This window comes from Emydura macquarii, unplaced genomic scaffold (assembly GCF_026122565.2).
Source record: "Emydura macquarii macquarii isolate MOO-44397 ecotype Brisbane River unplaced genomic scaffold, CSIRO-AGI_Emac_v2 contig_1263, whole genome shotgun sequence".
Taxonomy (NCBI): Eukaryota; Metazoa; Chordata; order Testudines; family Chelidae; genus Emydura; species Emydura macquarii.
Genome location: NW_027131400.1, coordinates 1,853,049 through 1,873,726, shown reverse-complemented (window position 1 = coordinate 1,873,726; position 20,678 = coordinate 1,853,049). Strand labels below are relative to the sequence as shown.

The 20,678-nt window shown below is 41.1% G+C and overlaps 1 protein-coding gene across 1 annotated transcript in view; it reads right to left on the bottom strand.

Moving 5' to 3' along the window:
• TNS3 (tensin 3) overlaps positions 1–20,678 on the bottom strand; it is a 338,094-nt gene that overhangs the window by 26,375 nt on the left and 291,041 nt on the right. The window contains exon 23 of the mRNA XM_067550332.1: positions 3,404–3,575. Within this exon, the coding sequence (XP_067406433.1) occupies positions 3,404–3,575 (172 nt within the window). The remainder of the gene's footprint in view (positions 1–3,403; positions 3,576–20,678) is intronic.

Here is a 20,678-nt window from a genome sequence, read left to right as displayed (position 1 = left end):
TTAGCAATTAGCAATATATAATAATCTTAATCAAGACAACAAAACTGACCTTTCTATAGTGCTTTTCACACACAAATTCTCGAGACACTTTAATTAACTGAGTCTCACATCCCTGTAAGATATGCATGATTATCCTCATTTTACAGATAGGGAAAATGAGGCACCAAAAGGTTCAGAGACTTGCCCATGATCACACAATAAGTCAGTGATGGAGCCAAGAATAGTATCCAAGGCTCTTGACTACCAGTACTGTGTCTTAACCACAACATCATTCACATTAAAGAAAGGGGGAGTAAAGTCCATTGGGCAATTTAGGTGCAAAGAAAATAGTACAGACCATAGAAAAAGGTAGCACACAATACCAGAGACACTTTTTCCAAGGTTTTGCTTCACCTATGAAACCAGATGCTAGAACATTAAACACCGGACTGTTCCATCTCTGAATAATTCCATATATCAATGTGCAGAAACAGTCCACACCCAGCAAACAACAACTCTCCATGATAAGAGTTTGGAAAGGTGAGGAAAGTTTATTCCCCCTCCTGCCCCTGCACACACATACAATTCTAAAAGTCTACTGCATTGAAGCTATGGCTGAAAAATAGATTAGCAAGTACTTGCTATAGAGAGGGGGTTAGGGGTCTGACTAGGTTGGGAAGGGAGAACAAGCCTGCAGTGTATAAGTGAAGGGGAAAAAATGAGTTAAGAACTTATAAACACAGAGAAGGGATTTAGTTGAAAGGGCACTGTGGAAACGGATGCCAGGAGATCTGTGCATGCCACAGAATCAGCACAACAACACAGGGAATGGAAACATATAAAGGAAGACATTAAAAAATTTAAAAGTTGAAAAGCTAAAAGGTATTTTGAAAATAAATTAGAAGTATTAGAAAAAAAAGGAACAAAGTTTCAAGACAAACTTTAAAATGAGGGACTTACAATTTGATTTTGTAATTACTTCATATTACCAGCGTTGACAGTGCCTGAAACTGAGGTCTTCTTAACTCTCTATTTCCTATTCATGGTTATTTATAATGACAAGTTACATCTTTTCAGACTGCAGTTCTAAGATATTTTATTGCGATTTGTAAATATGATTCACAATTTCTCAGGCTGAAAACATCCTTCTAAGCACAGGTTTTAAATGAAACCAGCAGAAGGGAAAAGAAACAAAGTGGAATCAACATCTGTCCATCACGATGCTTATTAAGAGCTTGACACTTCAGCCAGCTAGCATCAGCTAATAGAAGGCCAGTTCTGAAAACTACTGTGAAAAAGAAGCCAATTAGCCATGAATTGCTCTTGAGGGAATTCCGTGCCACTGTGAACACAGAGAATTCATATTCCCTGCAGATTTTTCCTGCTCCCCCGTAGATTTCCTGCTCTCCCATACATTCTACTGGGAAGGCACTGCAGTTACACCTTTCACCCACCAGGGGCTGCTGTGGCACCAGAACAGAGGGTAGCTGCCTCAGCCAGCTGAGAAGAGGGAGAGGCTGTCTTCCTCACAGTCTTCTGTCTGTGGGGCCAAGCGAGGAGGCAGGGGATATTGGGGGGGGGGGGGAGAGCAGACAGAGCAGGGCACATGGGGCTGCTCAGGGGTTGTGCAGACTGGGGTTCATAGGGCTAATAGGGGGGACAGTATTGAACCAGGGGCTGTACAAGAGTGGGGGTGCAGGGCCACATGGAGATGGGGGAAGAGGAGTTGGCTTAGTGGGGGTGCAGAGCCACATGGGAATGCGGTGGCTGAGTGGGGGGTGCAGGGATACACAGGGACAGGGGCAGCTGTTCCTGATTGAATGGGAGAGGCAAGGGATCAGTCAGGGTCTGTATGGGGAGGTTCACCAACTCCCTAACAATCCCTCCCCTCTCCAAGCCCCCTTCCATACTTCTCCCACCCACACCTAACAACCCTCCAGATGCACTCCTATGCTCCTTCCCAGCAATTACTTCCCTCTACCTCAGCTCCTCCATTACCCCTGACTCCCCCAAGTCTTTGCACTGCTTTTGAGAGGTGTGGGAAATAAGTCTCTGTATTGTAGTTTAAATGAACTCAGAGTTCTGCATTAATATGCCTAGTAAGGAATCTATTTATCATAAAACATTTCCTGAATCTTTTCTGATGCCTGTATTGTTACAGACATACTTGCTGACAAGTACTTTGAAATAATTTACCCAAATAATTGAAAGTGGCATGATTATATTGTGTTATTTTGACAAATAAAATATGCAGAATTTTGAAATACCATGTGCAGAATTTGTAATATTTTGGCAGAGAATTCCCTCAGGATTAATTAATAGAGATGTTATTAGACACTCAGAGGTATGTGGGGAGGGGTAAGGGGGGAGATCAATCATAATTAAACAGTGGAGGGAGTGGGAGGGGACAGTAACTATCTGTCTCAGGAAGCCTTATTTGGGATGGGTAGGCAGCTGGAGTGCCATGACCTCTGTTATCGGGTTGTTCATAATCTTCTCATTGTTACCCTGTAACTTCCCCATGTGCTTATTGCTTACACCTGTTCTCTCTCATTTTATGCTTAAATTCAGTGTGCTCTGGGGCAGGGACCATCTTTTTTATGTGGTTATTCTATGCTTAGCACAATGAGGCCCTGCTCCTTGATTTTGGCCCCTAGATGCTACCACAAAACAATAATATTGATACTGAGGTTTCTGAGGCAACTGGACAGTTGAAAGGGAAATCAATTGCTGACCCTTGTTTTTGAACTCTCCCCCACAAAACTGTTTTCCCCAAGCATCATAATTATTAGAAATATATTTGCTAAAATGATAGAATGATACACATTGTAAACAGCCTTTATTTGTTCTGCACCAATATGTTTTCAACGTGACATGTTACGGGATTTTCCCCAAATGCCCGTCAGTAAAGATATTTGGGAGCTGTTAGCACACCAATAAGTATGTACGAACTTGAACTGACATACAGCAAAGCAGTTGAATTAAAAAGATTTGATTTCTTTATGTATTTTGATAGCTAAAAGTTATTCTTAGACATATAAAAAAATCTCTATCATTACTTCTAATAATTTTAAAAACCATACACACCCCTTCAATATATGCATGTACTATACCAAAGTGCATGCTCGGCATTTCTGAAAATCAGGCCATTATTCTCCCAGGACTTGTCTTCACTGCAAAGTTAACTTGGGTTCTTACTCAACTGTTGCCCCTAACCTGAGTCACATCCATCCCCAAAAACCTCGTTTGAATGTGGTAGTTATCTGAGTTGGCTGGCCCGATAGAGGGTATACCACAGGCTAAAGTCTGAATGTGCTAACTTGGCCATTCTGCAGTGTGGACATAGGCCTAACGACATAGCTGGAGACTGATTTTATAAGAACCAAACTTCCAGGTAAAAGAAAAAGTCCTGGTAAGTTCCCACCTTTCTCCGGTCGGGATGGGGCTGTTACTGGAAATGGTGCACGTAGATACAAAAGGCCGCTGACACGAGGGAGCTGCCTGCATGTCAGTCCTCAGCAAAGTGGGACTGGTGCCCATGGTGCTGTCAGACATCACAACCGAGTGGTTAAGGCCCTCCATGTAACTTCGAGATTCTGTAGCAAATGAAAGACAAAACATTTTAAAAACGCAAATTCTCTGAGAACTCAGGCACAGATTTCATTAAAAAATTTGCAAAATAACCTACAGATTCATTGTTCCCCTAGCCCCTTCTTTTAATGTGAAGCATACAATAGACTATCACCTTTATTTTAAAGTTGATCTGATTTAATGAAATTTAAAGGTACAACACTGCACTGATTGTTGTAAGTGTCTAGAAAATGAGGATGGAGGGCACAGAAATTTACTACTCAAGTTGATTGATTAACTCTCCGATGTATGTCCTCTAATTCTTAAGATGAGGAAGAGATAAAATTGACTATTTAAAATTCTTTCCCCCATTCCTCACTGCCTGGTAGATGTAAGACAGAAAGATATAATCAAGTTTCAAATATTAGCACGTACAAAATCCTTTCTTCATTCATTCATTGCATATCTAAGCTCCCTATCACTTTGGCATTTAAGCGCTGATCATTTTTTCCTTGCTGATCATCTGGAGTCTTGTTTAGATGGAAATAAAAAGGAGAGAATTGGGGTTAAAAGACACTCAAGAGGGACTGGGCAGATCTGGTGTTCGTTCCTGGTGTTGCTGCAAACTTCAAGTCTGACCTTGGTCACGAGACTGGTATAACTCTGTCCACACTAGGGGGATGTACTGTTTTAACTATGCTAGTTGCAAACCAATATCATTTAAAGCAGTACAAAACAGTATGTGTAGACAAGCTCTTAGTTGAATTTGTACAATTTTCTTATATAGATAAAGCCTTTGATCCTGCAAACACTTAAGCATTTGAATAACTTTTTGCACATGAATAGTTCCATTGACCTCAATGTTTTCAGGATTGGAACCTAAATAAGGTGATAACACTGGAAATGCTATGTAATTACTATCCCTTGAGTTGAGACACTTAAAAGATTGAACGAAGCACAAAAAAGCAGACTGTAGGGGACAATGCTGCACGGGCTCTGGGGAACAGTTAAGATGATCTAATAGGTTTTTTCCATATCTAACATTTCTGATTCCGTGAACATGAAAGAGAGGAGGCGCTCACTATTTCAGTGAGCTGCACTGGAGAACAAGTCTAAAGTGCAGCCTTCCTTTACCTTCAATTCACAGTTTGAAGAGAGGGGGGGCATGAGGTATTTTAAAAGAAAAGCCTGAGATAACAACATAGGCAAATCAATGCTTTGACTGAAGACTATTCAGATTCCTCACATAGCATACATATCTAGGGAATAGCAATATGTCAACCACCAGTAATTTAACTTGTAAAGGAAAGAAGGCGGGTGGGGGGAATAACACTTCCTGCTACTATCCCACCTTAACACCAGACCTACAAAGTAAATTAAGAAATACTGTAGAAAGGACTTATTTTAAAAAGAAGGGGGAATCTGGAGAATCTGAATTTATATCTACAGTAGAGTTGCAAACTGATTCTGGTCTCACACAGGCATAACTGTGGTCAAAATCAGGCTTGTAGTGTCAAAATACCACCACACCAGCCCTCAATTGCTGACTTGGGACAAACTCCAATTGAAATCAACTGGGCTTCTCTAGACTAGGTTTTAGGTGTGAGGTTAAAGCCTAGGACTCGAGCAGTTTAGCTCATGCTGAAGTATAATTGCCCTTTTTAAAAAAAAAAAAAAAAAAGAGATTTAGAAGTTGTTAATTAGTCTGCCTTAAAACTTAACATAACACCTTTAATGTCTAGCCTAGGTAAGACCTACAAGACTACCCACCTTCCCTTCCCCAGGCTGTTCACAGGCAAATACTACGAAGGTACTTGGACTGCATGCTGGAGAGCTACTCAGGGCTAGGGAATCCATTTACATAATTTCTCCCCTCCTAGCCATACCTCATTGCTGCATAGCATCTGAGGGCCCTCCCTAAACTTTGGGGCAATGTGCCAAGGGATCGTTTTGCAGACTGCATATGCAGTTGTCTGGGGCTAATACATCCTTCACAAAAGGAGAAGGAAGGCCAGGGATGGACTCTGAATGATTATTTATTTGTATTTCTGAGAAGATTCACCTTGCTTCTGGATTTGCTCCCTATTTGTAAAAGGGCTAGGCCCTTACAATGCATCTGAGGCGGATGGCCTTCACGAGCAGTTTCAAAGCATCTCCCAATTTTACTTAATCTCAGCTAAGTGCGTAAGAGCCAATTCAAATTACAAACAATATCTATTTACTGATGATAGTAACTATTAAAAGGGTTGAATTAGGGCTTGATGCTCTGCTACTTTGAGCCTTTGGCAGTCATTTACACCTGTGGTAAAAGCAAGGACATATTATATTGGTGGATGTAAAACACTGCCATCCTGATTTAAGTAGCATTTTACAACCACTTGGCATGGGAGTAAGGCAGCAGAAAATCAGGCCCTCCAGCCCACAAAGAATATCCCCCTACCGGATACCAGTGTAGGAAACCAAGCACTTCCCAACAAAGCATCTTTGTTTATAATTCAATTAAAAACAAGTGCCTGCTGAGTACCCGGGCTGTGTCACCTATTGTCTGATTTAGTGTCTACATTCACAGCACCAGATGTTAACCCTTTAACACAAGGAGCCTCACATCTGTAAACTATTGTAGTTCTGTAGACTCCCATACACTCATGGAGATAAATCATGATAGCATCTGTTCACTCCAAAGCATTGGTACTTTTAATCAAGTGCACCTGCTGGATCTATGCAACTCTCTCTCAGCACAGTGACAAGTTAAAGTGCAGCCCTTCTTAGAAAAATGACACTGTAAAAATTGAATCGTATTTATTGTCTCAATGACTCCAGGTCAAATCTGCACAGCTTACAGATATGTTTCATATTTACTAGTCCTGCAAACTCATCCTGGGATCTGAGAGCCAAACTCTTATACATCACCTATAAGAAAGACTCTACAATTACAACTTAGTTAAGAACTATGCTGATTGGTCCGCCAGAATAGCATTCAGCTCACTTGCTCATAGTTACATTGCCCCTGCAATACTACCAACACTAAAATAGTAGTAGACGTGTTTGTGTTACAGTTGTAAGCAGATGACTGAATACACACAGGGAAATCTACTGAGTAAGAACGTGTTATGTTTCACAGTCGCTTTTCAGAGTAGAACCATGCTTCAAACTGAAACTATTCAACCTACAACACTGAGTGCAAATCTGTTTTAAACAACCTAGTGACTCAACCCAATCTGGTGATCAGCTGTAAAGATCATCTGCATCTGAAAGCCGTTCTTTTTGCTCAGAGGTACTCCCTTCCCTCACAGCATTTGAATAGCATGGCTACCACTATGCCAGCTTTTGAGGAAGTGGTCCCACAATGACATGGGAAAGAAAAAACTCAGCCAGATTCTGCCACCCGTCCTTACGCTTAACTCCTTGAACAGTCCATTTCAGTACTGCTCCATATGAATACGGGTGGCAGAATCTGCTTCTTGACTGAAAAAGTTAGGCCAGATCCTTAGTTGAGCTCACAACTGAGGTGAGTGGTGGGGAAGGGGGTCTAAAGCCGCCTTCTGCTTTCCTGAACTTGGGCTGGCTGAGCAGCCTAAAGACTGAATGGATGGGACTGAGTTATATAGCTCTAAAGCATCCTGAGAGCTGGTTACAACTCCAAGCAATAAAACTACCATCAGTTTTAAAGGACTGTACAGGGACATAAAACCATGGATGATACTTGGAGAGTGTTGGCAGTCAAGTCCATTTCTTGATCAGTCCTTCTTCTGTCCAGTCAGATAATGGTACAAAAATACAGCCTTATAAAAAAAGTTACAGTAAACCAGATCAGATTATGTTTATCCAGAACATCCCCATATCAATAGCTTCATTTAGAATGCACACGGAAATGTGTTCTGTAGCTTATTCTTCCACTATTCACATTCAAGCTGATGAATCCATTCTTTTACATAGATTTCCTGCTAAACCCGCATGCACAAAGAATAAATTTAAAACAATGAGAGTACCAGAAGGGTTGGGTTGGATAAGATGCTGTACCCCATAAGAAGTCGTTTATTTTTTGGATGTGTTCCATTAAAAAAAAAAAAAAAAACCCAACAACAAAAACACACCCCTCCCCATGCACAAAGGCCACATTCCATGAGCTGATATTTTTCTTTCTCCCAATACTCCTTCTGTTACTGGAGAAGTATTCTCAGACTTTCTTCTTCCCTTTGAAATATGTCTGAAAAAGGAGCACAATACTCCTCAGTGTTCAGCACACAGACTTCAGAACATTTTGCAGCTTGCTTTCCAGATGGCTCCTGCTCCCAAATGGCACTGCCAATGTGCTGAACACAACAACTGCCATTTGGAGATAATCAAGGGAGGAGGAGGAGGGTGATAGGGGGAATTACTTGAAGATGGTATGTTTCAACTCTCCCTCCCACACCTGGGAATTTCAGGAATTTCTATGAGTCTTTCCTATATCTCTGCTAACACAGCTTTCTTTTACCCAGGAGACCAAAGGTTGAAGAGGGCCACATTCCATCCCAAGATCTATTTTGATTCTTCATTCAACAAATTACTCCATATGATTGTCTGAACTTCTTGTGGGAAGCTTTGACAGGGCTGAAATGCTGAGGTGTGATGCTTACCAATTATTTTTAATACCCTATAATAGAAGAGAAAATGTCTAGTAGGGATTTAGGAGTGCAAGGGCACATAAGCTCCATTTGCTGTTTATAATTAACCCATAAAACAACTCGCCGAGGGATGTGGTGGATTCTCCACCACTGGAAGTCTTTAAATCAAGACTGGGTGTCTGTCTAAAAGATTCGGCACAACTAAAACAAAAGTTTGATGCAGTGACTACTGGATGAAGTTCTCTAGCCTCCTTTATGCAAGAGGCCCGACCAAATTATCAAAATAGTCCCTTCTAAGCCTTAAAATCTACTGGGGAAGGAAGAAGTGGGGGTACTTACACCAGATAAATGAGAAGGAGGAACTGGCTGCACCAAGGGAAGAGGAATAGCAGGAGGAAGTAGGCGAATATACTTGCATGGATCTCATTGAAAGAGCAAGGCCTAAATAAACAAGGTACTGCTGAAGGCTGGGGGAAAGGAACAAAAAGGAAAGTGTTTGGATAGCGAAGTTCATCATGCATCGTTTTAGCTCCATAAAGATACTTAAATTGTCTAGCATCTATTTTGCTAATGTCTCAGTGAAGGGAATGACTGGCTTTTCCAGGTCTTTAGAAATCGTGTGCTTTAAGGAGGGGGTGAAGGTGCCACAGGAGGAAGATGCCAAGTGCAGGGCATGCATAGCACAAAGATAAGAGTGGGAGAAGACCTAGGAAGGGGCAATTTGGCAAGCAGATTGGATGGAAGTGAAGGAAGTGAGCAGAAGACAAATCTACTAATGTTGTCCGAGCGTCTGTGTAATGGCAGCGCTATCTTTTAGGTTTCTTCTTCACCCAGCTTGTGCTGTGTTGCGAAGTGTAAAACCAGAAACAATGAATTAATGACAAGAGGATTTTGCTTTCCAGAGGAGAGCTCTTCTGAAAGCTGATACAGTGCTAAAAACAAAATTGGCAAGACTTAGTTTTCTTTGAAGCTAAACAGCTCCTTAGCAACCCACACAAAGCTCACAGGCAACACTAGAATTAAGGCTGCAGCATGAATGGAAATAGGTTGGAAAAGGCCAGAAAAAGAAAAAGAAAAGGTCCACTTAAAAAAGACTGGCTGCCTCATTCAGAAGGCAAGAGAGTACCAGATACTATTATCATTCTGAAGTTCTTCTGTTGGAGCTATTTTCTATTTCACTATCATCTTTCCTGTCCTCCAAACATCAAAATGTCAAATATCAAAACACACTGGCCTATGCTGAAAGCCTCTCTTGTTCTGTCAGCTTCACAGGTCAGACCCGCAGTTGGTGTAGGTCAGCATAGTTTCACTGATTTCGGTGGAGCTTTGCTGATTTACACCAGCTGTGATCTGGCCCCATTTCCTATGAAGACATAGTGGGCCAAATTCATCTCTGGTTAAGCTCCATTAACTTTGGTCCTTTCTATATTTATAGTGTGGAGAATTGTGACATGGTGGCTCTAATAAAAGATGCATAAGGCCTTTTTTAAAAAAAATCTCAGCTGGCAGGGAACGGCTTTACGACTCTTGTGCTGCTCAAGAGTCACCCTTTCCTATTTAAGTGGCTTCTACCTTCCATTTAGGACTAAACTTTCCCCTAACTGCCTAACCTGTTTAGTCAGCCAGCTTTCATGTATTATTTGGAAGTGTTATAAACACCAAAGAGCCTCTATGCAAACAGCCTCTTCTGCTGAGTACAACAGCTAATTTAATCAGCGTGGTTAGTGGTTAAAAAAAAAAAAAAAAAAAGAAGTGGGTGAACTAACCTAACCAACCACCATATTCCCCAAACTAGAAATGGCTAAATTCATTTACTCTCAACCACACTACTGAATTTTCCTGCTCACTGGCCCCAAAAATAAAGTTAATTGTTCCCTGTAAGGGTGCTCGGCTGCGGCCCTTCTGCTTCGGCCACCCTCTAGCTCACAATTCACAAAGGACTCTAAGACCCTCTGGTGTAGCAGTTGCCAGTGCAGTTTATTTACAGTGCATTTGTGTGTCCAGCCCCTTCATACAGGGCTTGGCTAGAGCTAGCAGCCTCTGGGGCTTCTCTGCTCCCTATGAGACAGGCAGAGCCTTTTTACTCCCCCAGGACCCCCTCCTTCCTTCTTCTGGCCAGCATATAAGCCCTACTTAGTCAGCTTGGCAGCTGCCTCCTAAACGCTAATCAGGTACAAGCAACCTCACCAGTTGGGTGGACAGCTGTCTCCCATTCCCTACTCAGGTACAGGTCCTCCTAACCAGTTCTAATGCACCTTAGTTAACTGGGGCTGGCATGACAGAGCGCTGACTAGGGTGTTACTGCCCAGCCCTCTGTCACATTCCCTATTCTTTACATTCCCAACAGGAGAGATTTTGGTTTTTGAATGTTTTCTGAAATGTTTAAAAACCATCACTTGGCAGGATGCTGACCATGCACGAACCTTTAGATGGACAAATCCTGTAATCCTTAGCTCACTTTTCACTCAAGCCAAGCTCCCAGGGCAGCTGCCACTGTCTGAATAAAACCCAAGTGAATAAACACTTCAGTATTTGGCCTACTGTATGTAAATTGGTGACAGAGGTAGCTATGATTAGGTATGTGAATTTTTCACACCATTTGTTCCTAGCAGAAAAACAAGCACCCAATGACCTTGTAAACACCAGCCAGATTTTATGACAGGACAGTCAGATATTTTTATACTTCAAAGCATAAGGGCAGCAGAAAAGAAAAAACAGCATTTACCTAACTCCATTATTTAGAAAATTTCCAGGGAGGAAAAAAATCAGGAGGCTCAACCCAAAACACTTTAAAAATGGTTTATTTTGTGTTCACTAGAAAAAACACCCTACAGATCTAACTACCTCTTTGCTTACTGTTCACACAACATTTGCCCAAAACAATGAAAACAAACAGAAATGCCATGAGTTGAGTGTAAGACCTAGTTCAGCTTAGCCAAAAAATATCATGTAAACATTACTAATTAATAGGAAGATTTGAACTTCCACTCACTTTAATTTGTTTTAAACAAATCAAACTTAGGGGATCCATGAGAAACTCCTCCAGCCAAATCCCATAGATTCTGAGGTGGCTTAATGAATGCAAGTGGAACAGACTTAGACCTTGTCTATACTAGAACGTACATCAGTATAATTTATGTTGCTCAGGGCTGTGCCCCAGTTATTCCTGGATGTGGTAAAGGCCTATAGGGGCTGATAGCAACAAGGAACAAGTTAGAGTAGCCTCTGAAGCTGCTCTAACCTGTATCAGGGGACAATCTGGCCCTTGGTGGTCCCAAGTGCATTGCCTTCCTCCTCAGTCCCAGTCTGCACTAGTCTGAGCACCATCACAGAGATGAAACCCTGCCCCCCATAGTCCCGCCTGGAGCAGTTTACAATCCAACTTTTCCATTGATAAAATAAACAAACAAACCTAATACTAATAAATGCAGAATATACACTATTTACATTGTTTAACTTCCTTGTAAATCACAATTATTGTACATACTATACTACAGATTCAGACCAAAATACCAGAATACTACAAACTGTATTATGAGCCTAAAATAAATACAAATGTGGAGTACAATCCAAAACACAGCATCTTTAGCGCATTGTAGCATACTTTCACTGAAGTAGCTAATTTTAGTTTTAGCTCAAACACACTATATATATATTACAGAAAGTCCTCCCCAGAGGCTGAAGCAATCAGCTGCACATGTCTGTTCATGTATTTTGAACAAGGCTTGCAGATGCTTAGCTATTGATTTAAGTGCCTCCTGGCTGTTTCAGGAATGCAGTCAGCTGCCGAGGCATCTTGGCCTGAGTTGCCCAGGTCACACTCAGCCATCAAATATGATGTTTACTATAGCACTCCTTATTAGGAGAGGGCCACTTGAGCAGCTGCCAGTCCACAGTACAAAAACAAAATCAGTGACACATTGCTTTTAACTCAGGGCAGATTATTCCAATTTGAGTAGACATTAACAAACAAATTAGACAAGGTAATTTATTAACATGCCTGCAGTAGATCTTTATCAACAAACAGAACAAAATAGCCAACTACCCTAAGAAAGGGCAGGCTCATTCCATTCTTATCCTTTTGTACTTTCCATTTGAACCTCACATAGACTCATACAAATATCACTAGATAAGTGTTGCCACATGGTTTCGGAGCTTCCAGAACCACATAATGAAGTCTGAAACTGTCCTTCAAGTGTTCAGAGAGTTGTGAATTAACTTGCCCTTGCCTTAGCAAAAAAATAAACTAGTAATCTCTCTCTCATAAATGAGCCCCAAACCCACGTGAAGTACCATATAGCACTCCATCTCCAGGCTAGTTCTGCCCAGGTCAACCCCATGCAACCTGTTCATTTCAGTGGAGTTCTTTGGGTATAAACAGAGGACTGAATCCAGCCCATTGTGCATTTTTAAAGTGGCAACTGATTCTGAGTGCCTCAGTTTTGGTGTGCTGTCTGAGTCACTTTGGTTTCTGAAACTTAAAAAAAGGGGGCAGGGGGATGATTTTCAGTGGTTGCTGTTGAAAATTTGGAGTTGAAACAGTAAAAAGCACTACTTAATTCAGTTTACAGTTATCCCTGTACAATACAGGAACAATTCTGCAAAGGAGATGGACCAGATGAGCTAACAGATCTTTTCTACTTCTAATATTCCGTGATTCAGTTCTTACTTCCTTCTGGGTTTACATTGTATAAGGACTGCAGGATATTACCCAGGCAAAACGTCCAATGAGCGACTGAAAGTTTTACTTGTGTTAGGACTGAAGGATGGAGCCCTTTATTTGTTTTGGCTAATCAAACCACTTAACAGCTGCACCAAATGCCCAAACACATCATGGTTTCTCTATGTTATGATGAAGAACTGAGATTTGAAACCCAGAAACAGTTACATAAAACATTTCAGAACTCAAAATACAGCTGAAAAGCAGGATAAGGTCAGAAAAATTACATCAACATTTTGATGAAGGGTGGGGGCAAATTGTTTTTCTCTTTATGATGAGAGTGAGAAGAATAAATAAGTAATGTGACTCATTCAGAACAGAGGATGAAAAACTTCTACATCTATGTTTATGCACTTGTCATATTTTAAAAGAAGTCAGTTCACTTTTCACTTCTTTCAAGAGCAATTCAACACCACTATAATTTTGCTAGGAACATCTCGAGGGAGGGATAGGAATCAGTCTGGACAAAGTTTTTTTGTAAGTACTCAGCAATGATCCATGTTCCAAACGTCCCTGTTTTTTTCTGTTTAGACCGTAAAAAAAACAAAGTTCATCAGTACTCCCTGTGCTACTCCATTGATTCTAGTGGACCAGTGTTTTTGCATTGACAAAGTTTTTCCAGTCATGAAATTTCACAACCATCTCAGTGGATTCCAGATAGCATCACAGAGGACCGCACACTTAAGACATAACTCTCTCCCCTGGTTTTGCTTTTGTTTGGTTTTTTTTCCCCCTGCACATTTACTAAAGATCTTGAAATATGCCGTGTGCAATAAGCGCCCTACAATCCACACAATCTGGCAAATACCTGGAAGCTCATAAGAGAGTTGCCAAAGCTGTCTAAGCCCTCTCTTTCCCCCAACCCCACTCACATACATACATACATACATGCACCACCATGCAGATCATGTTTCAGACAGTGCTCTCTGCGCAGTTCAAGGAACTTAGCCAATGAAAGAAGCTGCACAAAACGCATTTTTGTACGCAGGAGGCGAACTGAAAAGCAAGAGGGAGAAGAGAAAAACAAAAACCTACCTATGGAAGCAGTCATGACAGAGATTCAGGCTGTGGAAAACATTACTGGAGAAAAACAACGAGCTCCCCTCCACTGAACCACTCTCTGCATTCTTTCTTCCCTTTAAAAGAGCACAGCCGGCAGGCGAGCTACTCCAGTAAGTAGAGACTCCAGCAAAGATACTTCCCATATAACGCAGTAGTGCCTTCCCATTTTCTTTCCCCAATGCAATAAGGTTCACGGCAAAGAGGATTCCAAGCCTCAATCGCAAAGAAAACCAGGCTGCTGCTCTAAATCAAGTCATTCAGCTGAAGACAGACAGACAGAGTCCACTCCATCCAGACGGAAAATAATTCACTGATTGTTCCTGTTCGCTTTGCTGCTTGTGTCAACGGCCAGCCTGCCCATTCAGTGCATTCATGCTGGTGACTCCACCTCATTTGAATTTGGCTTTTTTTTTTTTTTTTTTTTTTTAAATCTCCCCCCCTCCCTCTCCAGCTGATACACACACAGCTTTGTTCCTCTGCCTCCCAATCTACTTCATCCAATCGGCATGCAGCACTGCAGGTCAAAGGCCAAGATGGCCCTTTTTGGGATTACTGCTCCCTGCCTGTTTCTTCACTGCCCCTTGGCACATAAACCTTAAGTGTTTTTTTTTTCTTTCTTTTTTTTTTTTTTAATTAAATTGACCCCTAGTTCCCTGCCCCCACTTAATTTGACAGCCACAAGTTTGTTTCTTCATTGGAAGTATAGGGGTTACTTTCAGAATACAGCTGGCACCTAAAGCTGAGAGACTATACAAGTAAACCAAAGCCCATTTGTTAAATATTACGACATTGACACTGATGTCCCGGCTAAATTTAGCACCATCCAGAGCTCTGAATAAGTTTGACTCACTTCCCAAGATTTCTGAAACAAAACACCACGTGCAATCATTTCATGTTAACATCTAATGTCACCCTATTATTGTTCACTGAATCTTTTTATTTACAGACCAGGAAGATCAATGGGAAATGGTGCAGCGCTGCGATGGGCAGCACACTTCCTACATAGATTGTTCTTCTGTGTCCCAGGACACCAGATTTTCAGAAAGGATGACTATAGGAAATGACTTGATAAGGGCAGAAACAAATATGAGGATTTAAAGCTTTCCTATAATGAATCACTCAATTGCATTTGACTGGTATAGAATAGCAGAATATTTTCAGCATACTTTTAAGTCAGTTTTGGTGGTCTGGAAGTACACAAAGGGCTTGATTACATACATTCAAATACATGTGAGTTTTGTCTGCATAAAGGCAGAAGGAATGGACCTAAAATGAACTATTTTCTTGCAAGAATATCTATGATTTTTGTTGTTGTTGCCCATAGCTCCTATTATTGTTCTTACTTGTATTGTTCTAGTGTCTAGGAGCCCCCATCAGAGATCACAGCCCTACTGTGGAGGCACTATACAAACATATAACAAAATCAAAGTCCCTGCTATGAAGAGCTTAAAATCCCATTATAAAATGAGGGATGACAGATAGGTGCAACAAAAAGATGAGGGGTGGGGAGGCAGAATATACAGATGAATAATGTGGCAATTATGAGCAATGGGACAAATTACTTTGGTTAATTACACTTTCATTTCTCTTTGTTCTGGATATTTCTTGACAGAGACAAATATAGATGAAGATACTTCTTCAAATTCCTATAAACAGAAATTATTAATGAAAATTGCCTTTGTAAAAAATTTTACTGGCTTTGCATGAAAAGTACTCACTTAGTACTCATAGGGAATCTTTGGATGTCCTGTTTCCTTCCTGGTTTTCAAATCTTAGAAAAGTCTTAAGTATTCTGAAATGTTAAAAATCCTTGGAAGCCCTGATTACTCAGCTAATGAGTATCGTGCTTAATATGATGGACCACGTGAAATGAAATTTAGACTGAGATGAGTTTTGAATTTTTGGGTGAGACCACCAAAAGGCTGGATTTGTGAAAAAAATGGTTGGTCCTTAGGTGAGGGGCAAATGTAAAACAAATTAAAAAAAATTAGAATTATTGAAATACCTCATACATTACAGACAGGGCTGGTAGCACCGCCTATTATTAAGGTTGCCTGACATGTCCCATTATAAGACCCTGTTTCCAGTTAACTTTAGTTTGTTTTGTTTGTTTTCAGCTATAACTTTGCCTCAGTGTAACAGTTCAGGCTGAACAGTGGCGTACTGTGAGTCTCCAGTTTTGCACCTCCTCCGTGGGTACAGCGGCGGCAGCGCCCATGGGGGGTGTCTGTGGGCCCATTTCCCGCTCTTCCCCGCGCTGTGTCTGATATCTTTCTATATATACACCTTTCAGGTAAAAATCTCTATGTTCTCAATAAAAGCTTCACAATGTCCCTGTGAGGGAAGTAGTATTATTCCCATTTTACAGAGAGGGAAACTGAGGCACAGAGGGGTTATGTGTGGTTCACTAGAGTTCTAATCCCCTGATGCTGTGCTCTTACCACAGTAAACAACACTAAGTGGGATCATCAGTTGCTGAATGCTCACAAATAACCATAGTAAGAAGGGCTTTCAGCAAATTAAAATTTAACTTTTGGCCAGGTCTACACTACAAACTTAAATCTGTATAACTATACTTCTTAGGGGGGAGGTGTGAAAAATGCACATCCCTGAGCAACACAGTTATACCACCTAACCCGCAGTTTAAACAGTGCTATGTCAATGGGAGGGCTTCTCTCATCGACATAGCTACCACTTGTAGTATTAACTACCCTGATAGGAGAAGCAATCCTGTTGGCATAGTAGCATCTTCTTCACTGCAATGCTACAGCAGTGCAAGTGTAAATTCTTCTTTTGACAGTCTCAAAGCTCAGTCTCACTGCCAGCAGCTCCCATTCCTTTCACTCTCTACACTAGCAACTCCTATCACATAAACCCACTAAGGCCTGAAGACTGTGATTTCTCAAAAAAAGTGTGGTTTTATAAAGGGTTTCAAAAAAACAGAGTTGGCCAGATCATCAGCTGACTTCATTGAAGCTATCCTGATTTTCACACCAGCTGAGGACCTCCACATCAGAACTAGATTGGGGATAAGGATCAGAAGCAGCTATACTGAATGATTCAGCACCACCTCAGGTGTTTGTCAAGGATGCATACTTGCACCAGCACTGTTCTGTCAAGCAATCGACTGGATCTTAGAAAGAGTCGTGCAACACAGTGCCATCCAGTTAGGTGCAGGACATCTTTTGGACGTGGACTATGCCAATGACGTCACCCTGTTGGACGAACTCACCTCGAACCTTCAGTCATCGCTTGCAAGCTTCCAAAAAGTGTCTGCGGCACTTGACCTACAGATATCCTAGAAGACCAAGATCCAAAATCTGGGTACTGGTAATGATACACCTGGCATAACAGTAAATGAAACACAGCTGATGCATGTGGGTGCATACTGAGAAATTTGTGGAGGCGAAATTTCCTACTCCCCCAAGTTCAAGGAGGGAACAAATGGCAGATAGAATAGCGGGTGACAACATGGACTTCACTGAGGCCATAGAGACACCTCTGGTCCTTGTATCTCATGGAAAAAGAGTGCGGGCACGAGGCATAGTTCTTGAAGCCGACTTGTCAGGGCATAGTTCCTGGGGGGGGGGGGGGCAAGAGAAGTCCAATAAGAGGGTCTAACTAACTAAACTGTACAAGAACTACTATATATAATGCTAACTGTATATAGACGAGAGAAAATGGACAAGAATTTTCTTAGCAGAGCAAACAGCACTGGGACAGGGGTTCTGACTCTGGCCATGCGGCAGTAAGAGGGGAACAGGAGTGACGTCGATCCAGATGGCCTCAATTAGCCTTGGACACACACACACGGAAGATGCACGAAACACATGCAGCTCAATGGACACGACTACTAAACAGTTCCGGTGCGTGGCACCCACATCTGGAATCCATATAGAGACCATCACTCGACGAAGAAACATGTCTTTTTCGGCATACCTTCAACTTTGAAAGACCTGAGAAAAGATCATTGGGATAAACCCATATAAAAAACTAACAGGCCAGTTGAAATGTTCAGAACTTTTAAAATACTAAACTCTTTGAACTGGAATGGCTTTTCCTTCCTCACTGAGGGCTAGAACTGAAATGGTGTCTGAAGTCTCTAGTTTTTGAGTTCTGCAATCCCATATCGCCTCTTCCCTCACCAGTATGGAAAATATATTGGGGAAACTCTCCAAGTTTCAACTTGTGCAGTTCCTGAGATACATTCCTCTTTGGGGAGGAGTTTTCTCTTCCTTCTCAGGGACAGTGGGTGTGCCACTCCGATCACATTTCCCAGGAACTGCACGCAGGGCCCGGGGAGACCAGCCTAAGGTACACCCTCCCTCCACTGTACTCTCTGCTTTCCCACCCCAGTAGGTGAAAGCATACATATCCCTTATTTAAGCAAATCCTATGTCTTTTCCCCTTAAAACTTAGCGCTACAAAGCTATAAATGAATCAAATTCACTAGACAACAGGGTGTACATTTAGTCTTGGAAAGCCAGAGCAGCCCATGGTGCAGGATCCTCAGTGACCTACATAAGGCACCTTAATTCTCACCTCCATGAGATTCAGGGCCTAGGAAACATGGAATCAGCATATTTCTAGGGCATATATGTACACACTGATATAACTTAATCAATTGATAGATGTGTATATGCAATCAATTGATAGATATGTGTATCTGCTTGTTTCTGTAAATTTTTCTTTGAATGAGAAAAAGAGGGAGATGGTATAAAGTCCCCCAAACTGAACACTCCAGAATCCCAAACCAGATCTTTGTTATAGGCCAAACCCAGATCTAACCATCTCTAAACTTTGTGGAGGTCCCAGATTCAGACCCAAACTTTGTGACTTGATCCCATCTTTATTCTACCCCTCCTATATCCAGTGGTCATCATTTGTGATTTCCCACATCTAGCAACACCCGGGGTAAGTGCAACAACATAATTTCATGCTCTAATTTAAGAGCCATGTTCTTCTTGAGACTGTGATGTGGAACAACAGAAGGGAATGTTTCTGCAAACACAAATCTTTTCAGATAACATATTGGGTTACATGAACAGCAATCATCTGACACGTATGGCCTGCAAATTGAATGACATGATTTTTAGAGGCGGTGAGCACCTACAACTGCCACTGAAGTCTGTGCTGCTTAGTGTGAGGCTCATTCTAAAGTGTATAACTGCAAAAACATCCAACACGCTGTTTCTGATGTGTTTTTCCCTGGTCTACAAGATACCCATGAACAACTTCCCATTGAGAAAAGCTGAGCACTGATCTTTCAAAGCTGGCCAGAGGGCTCCTTTGCTCATCTGTTTGCCTTTCTGCCTATCACCTTACGGGTCCCTGGCTTAATGGAGTAATGTGCAAGATGCGCTCTCAGCAAAAGACAAGGCAAGTCTTTGTTACTTTGGCAGGTCTCCCCTAGCTACCAAATATGAAGTGAACTTTTTTTTTATTCCATTTTCTCCCTAGGTTAGCTAATGAAACATAGTTAATAATTTGACCTTATAGCTTCCCAAATACAGTTAGCCCAGAATAGTCATTGAATAACTCCTGAGAATAACTATTGGTGTATAGACCATTGTGAGCTTTTCACCGTGAATGTTTGATAAGCTTCTATATTTGTTAGATTTGTTATTTGGCATTGAAATAAGTGGTCAGATTTTCAAAAAGGTTCAATGTGGCTGAAATTAAGTTCTTTCTCCACTATTCTGCTTTGATTTTTTATACAGGTTTTGGGACTGGATCCTGTAGTAACTACCCTGGCAAGAATGCTCATTAACTTCAATGGGAGTTTTGTCCCAATAAAGAGAGCAGATTGGGCCCCTTCATTTCTGTGGCTTTGAATTTTCATTGCAGTTCACAGATTAAGCATATCTAACTGGTAATAGGTTCCAAAATTCTGTTTGCATGGAATGAGAACAGATAAGAAAATCATTTCCCAAAAGTCAAAGTAAACATTTAAGGTTCAAAAGCATATGGTTAATTTTTTTCTTTTAATTTCAATTTTTGTTTTTACTGCAAACAAAACTCCACCAAAAAAAAAAACTATTCTCATGTTATTTCTGACCCCTCCAAAGCCACTGAGTGATGCAAAACTTAAAAGAAAAGCTACTTTTGAAAGATTTTCAGTGGTTTCCAGAACAATAAGACTTTGATAAACTTCAGATAGCCTTTCACTATGATTTAGAGTGGTATTAATTTAATATTCAACAAATGCTCTCTAGGGAAACTGCATTCTACGTTCTATATGGTGAGGTTGTTGGATCTTTAAAGAAGAGATCTTAATTCCCCACTGTTTAGTCAAGTGTTTCTGCTACACAGATTTTATTAAAAACAGAAAAAGCCTCGATTCTGCTGTCATTTACAAGGATGCAGCTCTCTCCGGATTCAGTGAGAGTAGCATCTGCATAAGGAAAAGCAGAATTTGGTCCAATTTTTTTTAAACAATCTGAATGAAAGTTCCTTTCCTTCAGGTTTCACTTACTTAGTACTTTAGATCTTATAAACCAATTTAGTTCTCCATCATCCATAAAGGCTTCCAGAAAAAAACTGGGTAGACAAACCTGAATTTCTAATCTAAAAGAAAAAATCAGAAATGATATAACCTTTCAGTCCTTTTATATACATAGATCTCCACGATTGCCCTAAGGACCCAACAGGTCACACTTGAAGTTGCCTACTGGAATGCTGGTACTGTCGTGTTCCACTGCTACATATGGCTATGGTGAAGTCTAGCAGTCAAACAGTTA